This window comes from Homalodisca vitripennis, chromosome 1, assembly GCF_021130785.1.
Source record: "Homalodisca vitripennis isolate AUS2020 chromosome 1, UT_GWSS_2.1, whole genome shotgun sequence".
NCBI classification, from domain to species: domain Eukaryota; kingdom Metazoa; phylum Arthropoda; class Insecta; order Hemiptera; family Cicadellidae; genus Homalodisca; species Homalodisca vitripennis.
In genome coordinates, this window is record NC_060207.1 from 146,357,042 (window position 1) to 146,370,865 (window position 13,824).

Genomic DNA, 13,824 nt, shown 5'->3' on the forward strand with positions numbered 1-13,824 from the left:
ATTTATTATAGCTAGACACTTATTGTACTGTAGTTTAACTACATGCATTTAAGCTAGACAATTACTGTATAATAGTAGGCCTATAACTACATGTTTTATAGCTAGACATTGATTGAAAATCGATCTATAAATAGGTTTCTTTTTGGAGTATGGGGGTTTATTTATATTTTTCTGCAATATTTGAGAGTTAAATTGAGAATGAAACTTTTTTATAACAATGCACTTAGTGGAAGAAAATTTCACAAATATAATTATAGGATGGAATTAAATTGTTTATTACAATTTTATTTTTAGCCATATTTTATGAAACATACATTGTATTTCCAACGTTTGAAATTCCTTTTCTAAAATATTATAAATGAACTACATAAGTGTTATTGAAGTGTATATTATTTTTCAAATCTAAATTTATGATTAATTGTGGTTGTTGCATCAATATTTCACCAGCTAAATCGCTTTAATCCTCTCTCCAATATTATTTTGAATATACGATTGAATTATTACGATTTGAATATAGGAATATACATTTTCATGTACCATGTATTCTACAAATTACTTCCCAATAAAAACCACAACCCATAGTTCTAATTCTTAAAAAAGTAAATTATTGAATTTGTGCCTAAAAACTCGTAAAAGCCAAAACATTTGTGTTGGGCACGTAACGGAAACACATTTAGTGAGTTCCTAGACTAAACAAAAAATCCCTTGAGTCAAAACGAACTCTCCAAGGTTTGTAAAGAGGACGAATCACTTCCTCCAAGTATTTGAAATCCTCTCAATGTGAAGAGGACAAAGTAAAAGTAGTATTCATTGTGGAAAGTGAAGTTTATACAAGAAGCTTTAGTAAAGCTTGTTGTCGAAGTGACATAAGAGGCTCAAGCCAAGTGGATTCTCTCTGATCAACAGGTTTGTGACAGGCTTCCGATCAAATTAGCTTACCGCAATCGCATTTCAAGAACAATCAAAGAAACTAATTTTCTCTTTGATAGTATTATCGAGCTTCAATTGTTTATTTCCATTTAAGTTCCAGCAAACTTCACGATTCGGATAAATCCTAGCTGATGGTGACATTTAAGGCAAATGAGTTTATTGATGTTGAATTTAAAATGAACGCCAGCAAGTAAAGGGCCGTTAATGTGTATTTATTTGAAAATGCACAAGCTTTGCAAAAAGGTATAAACATTTTAATGTCAATTATAAAAAACATACAATTACTTTTAGCGAACCGTTTATATCGCGAATGAAACTGTTTTATAAGAAAAATACTAGTGTAAACTATTTGACTTAACTAAAACTTAAAATCTCGTGAAGGGAACTGACTCTTGACAGACACGATATCACTGTGTCTGACATGACACACTCATGTACATAAAGACTCTACCATTTTACATAAAAAGTGGTGTGGTCTCCGCCTGAATCAAAACAATTATTTGGATAGCAATAATATTTAAGAAGCGACAGATAGATTATATATATATGTGTGTGTGTGTGTTATATATGTGTTTATGTGTGTACACACACACACACACACACACACACACACACACACACACACACACACACACACACACACACACACACACACACACACACACATAATCCTTATCCAATTTCTCCAGCAATTTTTTCAAATTTAATGGATGTGATGATGTAGCAGGTTTGTACCATTGTCTTGAATGTTTTATAATATTGCTGTTAATATTTGTATTAAAACTATGATTTTTCTGTTCAAGCATCGCAATGTTATTATTTATATACTTATCATTAGCTTATTTCAAAGATTTCAAAGGTTACATGTATAAAAATTGCTGGAACATACATTATTCATTCATTTAATACCATTAGTGAATTATAAGACATATTCCAATATTAATTTAATTTAGCGAGGCTGTTCAAAATCGAGAATTCTTTTTCTAAGCAATAATTACAAAAATAACATATGGTAAAGGATTTGGAAAAATGGTTAGCCAGTGTAAAGTATTTCAATGCAATAACATTTTAATTTTCTTACGGATTGTAATGAGATTAGAACTAAATTTACAACAGGTCCGTCTTCATTATTAATAAGGTTTTCTTGATCTTTGTTTATGTAAAATGTTTCCCAAGCATTCAAGTGTGTTGTGTTTGTAACTTATTTTCGTAATCGTAAATTTTTATTAGAGTTGATGTGTCCAGATTCAATACAGTGTTTCGTAATAGCACATTTTCAGCTCTTCCATATTTTATATGTGGAAAATGTTCTGTGAATAGTGTCTTGATGTTTCTTATTGTTTGGCTAATACACAATTTCTCACAGTCGTTGCATTTAATTTAATAAATTCCTGATTTGTTTTCGAATGAGTTTTTGTATTTGGAATTTCCTAATATTTGTGATAATTTATTGTTTATTTGTATATAATAGATTTGTTTATATGATTTTTTAATGTTTTCCGAGATTGATTTGCAGATTCATACACACATTTATCAACGTAGGATATTCATCAACTATTTCTTGAGACTTCTTATAAAGGAGCTAAAAGATAATTTAATAGTAGCGAAGATTATCACCGGCCCTGCAGCCGGTGAATTAGCTCATATACCAAGAATACCCATGATCCCTACTGATTTGCCTATACCCTTCAAAAGGCTCCAATTTCCAGTAAAAATATCTCTCGCACTAACGATGAACAAATCTCAGGGCCAAACATTCAAATTAGTTGGAATTGATTTACGAAAAGAATGTTTTACGCATGGACAACTTTACGTTGCTCTATCACGGGTCGGGGCTCCCGACCATCAGTATATTTTGTTACCTGAAAATAATTTAACGTCAAATGTTTGTTTATAGAGAAGCTCTACAATAATCGCTTTAGTTATCTATCCTAAAACAACGGGTAGCACTCCTGGACTGCCGGCAGAAGTGAAAACTTAGTATTAATTACATTTAAATATTTTCATCATTAACAACTTTAACATCCACAGAAAGACAATCTGTGCAGGCTGCGGATAATGACTGCGTCGTCGATGTTAGTGTGAATTGACCTGGGAATCATTTTGCTGACCTTGTCTTTCCTGGGTAGGCTTATTGCAGCTGTAACCGACATCCACGCGGGCGGAGCTGCGGGCGACCGTTATTTATAATAATATCATCGTATACTTTTAGCGATACCAGTAACTATATAGAATAAGTTTTGATGAATAAAAAACATAAATTTTTCGTGTTTTGTTATGTTTATCTTCCGTCATCGTTTACAGCGCTCCATGCTTCTACTACTTATACACTACATCCTCACACACTTATAATAATGTATTCATTTTATTTTACTGAAATAATTTTTAAAAAGAATTTATGTGGCAAAACAACGTTTGCCGGGTCCACTATGTATAATAACATGCTTCATACATTAGAGAACCACTGATAATTTCAAGTCGTAAATAAACACATTTTTTGCGCTTATATTGCAAACACTAGCTAAACTCTACGAGATAGATCAAAATAATGTTCTAAGTTAAAATGTAGGGACAACGGGTTGCGGCGGTACCGGCTTGGCCGGAGGCGCGGCACGGCGCGTGTGCAAAGAAGTCAGCGGTGACATGCATCTATCTTTCTGATATAAGAAGTTGTAAACAAAATAAAATCGTAAGAAATCATAAAAGACGCTAACGAAGTAGCGGGCGGGTCGCTAGTAATCTAGAAATACATGAACATATGATTTTTACCTAGTAGTCAATGGTTATAGTCAAATGCCAAAGTACAACATTTAGGTCAGTAGAAGCGTCACTTGAGACAGGATCTAACAGTACAGGATTCTTGTCATGCAGTATCACTTAAGATAGGATCTTGTAGTCGGGATCCTCGATAAGAAGCTACTTGACACAGGATCTAGTGGAGCGAGATTCTTGAAGAGATCAGCCTTCACCATGCCTAGGAGTTCCCGAGTCAGCTATACAATATTTTTAGTTTGAAAGAGATAGCCGCCATAGCTGCAGAGGCTATATAATGTCTGACAATCCCATACAACAAGTATTGTGGGAACCACTATCCTTCCTGTGCTCTGTTCCTTTTCTAGACCTCCGAGTTCCCAATTTACTTCCTCTATAATGCTCTGTAAAAAGTGGTACATACCAAATGTGAGGCCCGGGTGGTGAAGGTAATGGGGTCTGCCGCCTCCGGTTCTTGGCACATGAAGTCCACGTGTCCATGGACAGCTATCAGCTTGCTGCCTGTCCGACCCAACTCCACCAAGTTCAATTTCAGTGTGTCAGCAGTGAACTCCACCTGTCACAAAACAGTTGAATTATTCATATTAGAAAAGTCATACCAACACAACGATTATACCAAACAAATACGAAAATATGATATTGCATAATTAAAACAGTTGTACATATGGATATAGAATCAAAAGCTATAATTACTATCGGATTTATCGTCCTTTAAAATTAATCAACGTAAGCAAACGTAAATGAATAAATAAAATACTATGTTACATCTCTGAAATGTAATTATGAGAACAGAGTTAACTGTGCGCGCGCGTGTGTGTGTGCGTGTGTGTTTGCTTAAATTGTCGCTGAAACAACATTCCATACCCGTTAGTGAGGATCTAAATTAACAAACTAATACCTGCAATTTGTCAGAGGAAGTAATTATTTAGATCATAACTAGAAAATGTCAACATTATTAAATACATTTTGTCGGGTCGGTATATCTTCATCGCTACAGATCTCATCGTTTTAAATTAAAACAAATTACTGATTGTGTATACTTAATCCACAATTTTAATTACAGAACATGATATTTTTTATGCTGGCACAAGTTAATGCAAATGCTATTGGTCTTTTGCTTTTCAGGTTTTAATCTTTTAAATGTCATACAGAGAGTCAATATTAATATGATATTTATTTAAATTTGCGCTAGATTTCAATGTGCTAATTTTAATTTAAAAACAGAACCAGCAACAAAGCAGAACTGCTTTAGGATCTTAGATGGGACATAGTAGGGGAGAGGGAACTGTTATAATGTACTATTACAGGCATCAGCGCAAACCTTCCGAAGGCAACCGTAGAAATTGGAGTTTATCCTGGAGCCGGGGAGGCTGATGGTGTTCTCACTACCACCCACGTACACTCGACTGGAGGATAACATGGTGAACGTGCCGGCAGTGTTGGAGTGTTCAGAGTAGACTCCGTCCACCACCGCTGTTAACTGGAACATGCACCGATAGCGTGTCATTAATAGTAACTCTCTTCACACCTAGCACCATACGCCATTTTCATAAAATGGTGAGTTAATACATAATACGGTTCAATTTAAATTCATTAAGGGACGAACAACGGATTTAGTATCGTAAATTATAAAAGCTTTATACCAAACTGGTTAACCATTTGAATCTCCTAAGAATATAAAACAATATAGAATGTTTTTAATTGTAAGACAATGAAGCAACCATTTAACTCATATGTGCACATATTTCCATTATTGAGTTAGCAGGAAACTCTACAAAAAGTCCGTGGTCTTGGAGCTTAACAAAGAGGATGTACGTTATTTATTATACTGTACAAAATCTTGGTATTTGTAAGATACACAATTTTGGACACGTTCCGTCATTATGTTCTACATCTGTCATAATTATGTTTTCAAGTGTACAATCCAAAAGCAATAGTGTATATATCAAAAGTAAACAAATAAAACGCGTAGCTATAAACTAATATCTTCTGGTTTGTTTAAAACGTGGTTGCTTTCAAATTTGGTTGTTTAAATTTTCGTAGCCTTATCTTTTCGTTTATGTCGTTAGAAAATCCAATTCATCGATACTTTTGATAAAATATTATGAAACAACCTGATGAAAACGATACGATAAATTCGTGTTAGTTGCGAACAGCATGACTGATTCATAATAAGCCGGAACAATATCGCGTATAGTTTTCCAAAGGGAACAATAACGGTTGTGATATTGACAGTTTCATCAATAGGAAACTGTAACAGATTGAATGTTCATCAGCAGTATTGCCAAAATGAGCATCAGGTTTATGTTTGTTATCAGTGTTTCATCAGGAAGCAACTTCTGAAACTTTCTTTATTACAACTGTATACTGCTGCCTTAGTGTAAAATAAATGTTATTTTATTCTATTGTTTTAAAATGATAGTTACCAAAATAAATTGCGCTGTTATTACATTGAATCATAATTAATCTGTTTGTAGCAATAACACCTCAAGTATGTTACGAGAGATAAGTACCATCTTGAGAACGGCAGACAAACATACCAACTGCAATGTCATTAAATAACATGGGTTCTTTGTAAGACCATTGCCTATTTTATACACTACTGTAGCTACAGAACTGACCCCATATTTCAGGAATGAATAACATTTCATATTATTATTAAAATATTAATATTACAAAAAATGACTTACTCTGCAAAAGCTGGTTACTGCCGATATCTGAAAACGGAATACAAATTGGTTAGTAACGTAAGTTGATATAAAACTAAATTAAAACATAACTGGATACTTAATAAGAGTGTTTGTATTATTTTTCCATACAATCAGACAGATAACATTTTCTTGTTAACACTCTGTAAAACATAAACTCATTAATTTGTTCCTTTAAAAAAGTAAAATAATTTTACTCAGTCTGTGTTTTAAATGTCGAGTTGCCCAATGAAAACTTAAACAATAAATTGAAAGAATTTAAGTACAGCTCAATGTTATTTTTATTTAGTACTGTAATGAAAGGAATTAAAAAGACAACGTGAATCCCCTCTGTCTTTAGGGATAATATTAATACATAGGATTTGTAACTTCAAAAAATTATCCACAAGCATCAATCACCTCCTGGACCCTGCGGTGTACGGTGACCTTGTGCCATTGGTTGTCATCAAAGCGCACTCTGATGGGTTTGATGAGCACATCCAGCTTGCCGTTTCCAAGACTCATAGTGAGAATCACTCCTCCGTCTTTGAGTGCCAGGTTCAGGTAGTCGTCTCCATCCCCTGAAACATCCGGTTCCAGCTCTCGGTACTAAGTTATTGCAAGTTCCAATGAAATGAGACAAGGGAATGATGGAGAATGTCAATTATAATTAAAATAATTTAAAACATTGATAGAACTTACCTCTTAAAAGAAAGCCTACAGTAGTTTTAAGGCGTTTGCCTGTATAAAGATTTCTTATTAATTAAAAGTCTTCTAAAATAACCAGATAAAAATTCCTTATATTACAAATCACAAATAAATTATAACTGAAAATGTCTAATTCAACAAAAACGGAATTAATCAGCATATTCAAGTAATCTCATACAATATGCTGATTATGTATTAAAGTTAACGTTAGCTTTTTCTAAAGATATCTATTTCAAAGCAATCATTAATTTATTCTTATTTCTAATTTGGTTAAAATCAATTGACGGTGTAACAAAATAAAATGATTTATTTTGTCATGTGTACCTAACACTTAAATGTTCATTTCAATGTTCTCAAACTGAACTTAAAACGTAACCGTGAAGTAGGTTCATCAGCGTAAGTACTTAACTTGTACTGAATTTTATTGGTGGATGATCTTAAACTGCATCCTGGAACAGTTTATCATATTACCAGAGGCTAGACTCTGATGGCTAATTTTCGAATATACTATGCTCCAAACCGGGTTTCGAACCCGCTACCTGGGATAAGCTGAGTGGGATAATGTCAGCTACCAAGCACGGTTGTTTTAAGTCAATAACTTGTAAGTGAGTGGTTTAACTTACAGTTAAAAGTTATTAATTTACATTTTAAAGGGAAACGTCTCCTGCTACCTTTATAATATGTATTGCCTTTACCATATGTAATTTACAGAAAAAAAAACTATTTTACCCATTATTATCTCAATATGTTAACATAATGTTAACATGCAGCATTTTACTTATTCACTACATAATGAATACTTACTGATTATTTCCATTACTAATCTGTGTCTCTATTAAGCCGTATAAGTGGGTTCATATACGAGTATAGTTCCATATTTAAGTTTTTACATATGAATTTGTATTTGTGATCCATAAGACCAACGAGATAGCATGTACATGTACAGATAGCGGTGTTGTGTGAGGATGATTCCAGAAAAGTCAGAGAACTAATAACTATAAATGAAATTGTCACTTTTTTGGAGCGTAATAATACTAATTGAATGTTTAAATTACATTGTTTTAAGTTATGTTAACGCTGCTATGAACATTGTGGTATTGTTCAAATACTTTTACTTTATTTTATTTATCGAGCTACAATGTCACCTTGACCTCAAAATTAATAAAAATTGTTGATCTCCAGTTAAATAATCTATCCATTTCTAATTATTTATCACAAAGTAGAAGCATATTTTCGATCATCCTGTGCAGATCACGCTTTCCCACATGCAAATAATGTATGACATAACTGGTGCACAGTGCACACCTGTTACACACATCTATTACACGCCTCATATACTATACAAGCATTATGCTGCAAACACCTCTGGCCGGTGTTATTGTCGCTTGTCCATTGTGTGCTTTAGTGCGCTGATTGCTTTATCCTCGTTACAGTGATGGAACTGTACAGGTGCTTGTATACAGGTCTACAGTTTATGAGCGACTTTTTAATCTGACAACGTTGTACACTAGTGCATTTATTTTCATTAATTTTAACATGATGACATGAAAATCAGATTTTGCTGCAGGCTAATAAATGCAATAAAGTGGTAAATCAATATAGTTCACTACCATTAATGAAATGGCATTCCTCTTATTTGAAATTAATAACATGGTTAATTCCATTCATATATAAAGTATGAACTAAAACGATCTTCATTATTCGGTCCAAGTCAATATTTAATTACGAGGAATCACATAATAAAGTTATGTCTGATGAATATTTCATTCCTATCAAATTACTATCTATTACAAGACCATTACTACCCCATAACCCTAAATATATACAGTTGAGTAGTAATAATAATGTAATATATTTAAAAGACTCGCATGATACGTTCAAGTTAAAGTTGCAATACATACATTACTTTTTATGAAATATAGAATAGGCTATTAATGATCTGTCTTATGAATGAAAACGTGCTTTATCTTTTGACATATAATGCATAATGTTTAAATTTAGGACTAGCAACGTTCCATTTTCATCAGAGTTATATTAAACCTATTATTACCAAACTGGAACGGTACCGTAATGAATTCATATGTCGTGATTGCTTAGCCTCTTGATCAGTCGATTGCTACTGTTATGACTGTTACTGTTAGCACTGATACTCAGCGCAGGATTGTTGACCTGTCATTTAGTGGGATTTGTTTTACAGCGAAATGTTCATGTCTCAACGATCATGTAAAATCGATCAACAAATACTGATTTCATTGTCAGCCAGTGATCTGTCATTAAATAGACAATCATAATCATATATAATATTGCATATAAAATATTTAGCTCCTGACCCCAAATATGAGTGTTGATTAAAAATACTCAAATTTTGGTATAGAAATATATGTATAATACAATATAAATAAACCTTTTAACACTTTTTTGTAAACTTTCATTTTTGTTACTATGTACATTTCGAAATCTGTGATTTCATCTTCAGGTACTAACGTTAAAAGGTTTATTTATATTGTATTATACATATTTATAAAACACTTTTCAAGGCTACATCTCTAATATAAAAATATATTTTTATTTTCATCTCAAAGTGTTCTAGAATAATTTAATAATTATATTTTAGAATATTTATTACTGAACAAAAATAATGAAAACAAACTCCAGGAAATAATAACAATGTATTGAACCTTAATATTATTGCAAAGTTTACAATTCTAAAATAATTACTAAACACACAGTACGTTGGTCATTCAACCGGGAGGGGGTGTCTACTTAATCTATTGTAAACTTAAAAAGTGCAGAAAAATGTAAGAAGAATATGCAGCAGAATGCATAAGCTCGGTTTAATACCAGCCCGATATTGTACGTAGCATTCCGCGGCAGTAACTCGAGTAGCTTCAGTTCATCTTGCACCGATGAAACATGATTACCTAACCTCAATTCTTCAAGCTGCGGTTCTGTATCATGTTAACTCATGTCATAAATGTTTCTGTTTATTAAAACGTAGTTAATGTGTGTTTATTATTGTAAGTGTATAAGGTCATTAGATGTTCACCCCTTTTGGGTGGTCCTTATTCATTTACTTACAGTAGCCCAGTCAATCTAGGTTTTTACCCGGAAATGCGAGGTATAAAGCTAATTTTTTGCACAGATGTCCGTTATGGTATACCAAATCACATCCTAAAAGTCCCCGCCCGTCCCCCGTGTGCGTCCCCCGTTTTAACGAAATAAAGGGGGGAGGGGGGCGCGGCTTACTTAAACGCACATTACTCGAGAACAAAAGCAGATGGAGGAAAAATAATAACTGTGTTTAATTCAGAAAAAATATAAGCTACAAAATATTATGATGATTTTCTTTTAATCAGTTTTAGTTAGTGCATGAAAAATTGTTAACCAACAAAAAAATGTTGATTTACTCTTTATTGTTAAGGTTTTAATACTGAAGTTTTTTTCTCCTATATTTTTATTTTATCAATGGTTTTCCGTCAACACTACACTTTATTTTCTTTCCTTAAATGTATATTTCAGTTGGGAAATAAACTGGTATATGAATAAACTCCAGTTGAAGTATGTAGAATGAACGTGGTCAATGGTCTAAAAAGTATAACATTAGCATGGTATTAAATAAATAATGTACAGAATACAGTAAAATTTAATGGTTTAACAATTACATTTTTAAGTACAATCATAAAATATTATTAATTTAAAATAATATTTGTACAAATCATATTAACTATATTCAATATGATACCCAATTTTAATTTATTTTAATGATTTTTAAAATGTTTAAGCAGAATAACTCCCAGCGCCAACTGTGTCAAAAAGTGAGCCCGTAGAGCTCTAGCATAAGCATGCCCTGTTATCATATGTGGGATTGAAGATTTCGCATAAATTTCCATCCAAATCTCTTCAAGACCGCTCCCACTCATTATGTAGCCTACGGCTCCCAAAAATGACATTAAAAGGTGAAAACCACCTAATCTGATTATGACATTGTCAAGAGTTGAGTCTGTAGTTGAAGCAATGATTTCGACAGCTTTTGCATACAGAGGCTGGTCAAATGTCACAAAACAACTTTTTTGACCATTCTTTCTACATTGTTCAGCTGCAAATTGTAGTGCCATGACTGTGCCTCTGCCGCACCGCGACCGCTGTCATCGCACAGTGCCGGCGCGGCGCGGCGGGCGTCCGGCTTCGCTATTAAGTAAACACTCACGATTGTCTATAAGTTGTGTATACTTTATTAACATGTAATAGAGCTTTTACAACTTTGTTACATCAAGAAATAACACTAGAATATAGCATTATAACACAATTCTAGCTAAAAAAAAGAAAGTAAAACAATAAATAAATTAATTATTAATGCTTAACGGTTACAGTTATCACATTTTATCACATGACCTTTATTAATGGCCACATTTTACTGAATCTAAATCAGTTTTTTTATATTTCTGTATATCTTACCGTTCTAAAGCAGTAAGCGTTTAAGTAATATTCGCCCCCCCCTCCCCCCTATTTTCGTTATACCGGAAGAAGCACACAGGGGACGGTAGGGGACTTTTAGTATATGGTCAAGGATATCATAAAGAACATCTGTGCCAAAATTCAGCTTTATACCTCGCATTTCCGGGTTTGCATGATTTTTTACCTAGATTGACTGGGCTACAGGTATACTCTTATTCACTATAGAAACTTGCACTACTACATGTAGTACATGTACTACATGTAATTCGATTCATTTCTAAATATAAATGATGGCTAACTGAGAAAATTTATTTTCATCAATTGTGAGTAGAATAGATTTACATTTAAAAGACATTAATTAAGTATTAAAAAATATGGTAGTAAAAATTGGGTATAAAATATTCAACGTTGAATTACACACCTCCTGGTTCCATAAATCTATGTTGGTGTTTGTAGGTTTTAGAAGCATAAAATGCAGCCATCCACAGCGACAGCGTATGTAACAAAGGTAGTAGACTGGTTTATTATTCAGTGCCCACCCCCTTCCTGCATTTGTGCACCACCTCTCTCCCCTAACTCCCGGACCTTCCCGAAATGTTACTCGTTGAGCAATGTCGGAACGTGAAGATATCGACCGCTACCTCGCATGTTAACTGTTTTCGGTTTTACTTATTATTTGCTACCATACTGTATTCTATAATGCATACGTTTTTCATCTCTCATTATAACTGTAAGGAATTAACATGTTCGATGTAAAAATATTTTAAATAGCAATACCTATAATATAAAAAGTATGATTTCTGTTTACAGAGCTAGTGCATTGAGACTATAAACCAAAAGCTATGAATCTTTAATAAAAACGATAGAGAAATGTTTCCCAAGAAAGAAATTGATCGTCAGTCACGATTGTTTGGGAGATGAATTCTGTACAAATATGGAATTTTAACTAGTTTCATAAGTATTTATTTCATACTTAAAAAAGGAGTTTATACCATTCACCCTGTTTCTGTTGTATGTATCTCCACAGATCTTTTCCTAGAGTACAGATCTGATTCGGATAAACATATTTTTAATAGAAGGTGGATGGGCCAGTTTGGTTCTAAAAAGTGTCTGACTCAAAAATCACTCTGGGTATTTTAAATATAAAACCGTGTGGGGAAATCACACAAAGTTTCCTTGCTTATGGCACATTACACAATAATCTTGTTCAGAAGAACTACAATAAAGGGGAAATGTTTGTAATGATTAACAATAGAATTAATTGTCCAATATAAGTGTCCCTTAAAATTTAGAGCTGCTTCCTAAGTTTGTGTAGTGTGGCTTTGAGTAATTTTCATTTTGTAAAATTAAAATTATTTTTTTATATTTTAGCGCCTTGATTTTAGTAAAAGTATCAAAGTCGGTTTACTTTTGTTTATAAATTGTATTATTATATTATAATATATCTGTCTTCCATTAGAAACGTAAGTAATATAAACACAACTAAACGAGATAAAGCCTTGGACATCGCCATTTTGCAACCAAATATTCGGCTCTTGACTCCGGGATAAATATTATAATCATATGTATAATGTGATTTTCTGTTGGAAATATTAAAAATTTCATTACGCAAAAATTACATATATCAGGGAAAAATATTATTAAAACTAAAATACTTAATATCCGTCAAACTTTTGGAACAAATAACAGACATAATAATTAATACACAAAGACGTATTGTTTTTATTACTTGAAACCATTGAAACCAAGTATATCACACTGACATACTACACTATGAAAATATAGTTACTACTTTTCTTATTAATAAACAAATTTTAATTTTAATCGAAATGACAGATTGATTTGGAGTTTCCACAAAAATCATCAGACACGGTGTCTTTAAAAACCTAAAAGTCAGTCGTTTATACAGCTAGTCGACTTTTACGCTAATTAAAATCAACCAACCACCAACAAAGTAAACAAATTTTAACCTTCGAACTAATGCAACTAACCAATTGAATCAGAAGATTTAATGGATACTTAACAACTTAAATTCGTTGCGCTAAACTCGATCCTTCTTTAATATTTAATTAATATAAATACAAATTACATTTTTTAGGCATTACATATATTTTATACATAAAACCACTTGCAACTTAATTTACAAATATTATACAATCCAATAAGAGTTTAATAAGAACAATCTTTAAATAGATTCATAATCTTCTAATTTATAATTGTATCATAAATCATTTCTCCTAATAAGTTTACATTATGTTTGACTTTTTTCATT

At 32.6% G+C, this 13,824-nt stretch overlaps 1 protein-coding gene across 2 annotated transcripts in view; it reads right to left on the reverse strand.

The window, feature by feature from the left end:
- LOC124373411 (neurexin-3-like) overlaps positions 1–13,824 on the reverse strand; it is a 53,728-nt gene that overhangs the window by 30,776 nt on the left and 9,128 nt on the right. For both annotated transcript variants that reach the window (XM_046831792.1, XM_046831786.1), the window contains exons 2-5: positions 6,810–6,970; positions 6,393–6,419; positions 5,024–5,182; positions 4,106–4,258 (exon numbers count right to left, since the gene is read on the reverse strand). In XM_046831792.1, coding sequence (XP_046687748.1) covers positions 4,106–4,258; positions 5,024–5,182; positions 6,393–6,419; positions 6,810–6,914 — 444 coding nt within the window. In that variant the 5' untranslated portion in view covers positions 6,915–6,970. The remainder of the gene's footprint in view (positions 1–4,105; positions 4,259–5,023; positions 5,183–6,392; positions 6,420–6,809; positions 6,971–13,824) is intronic.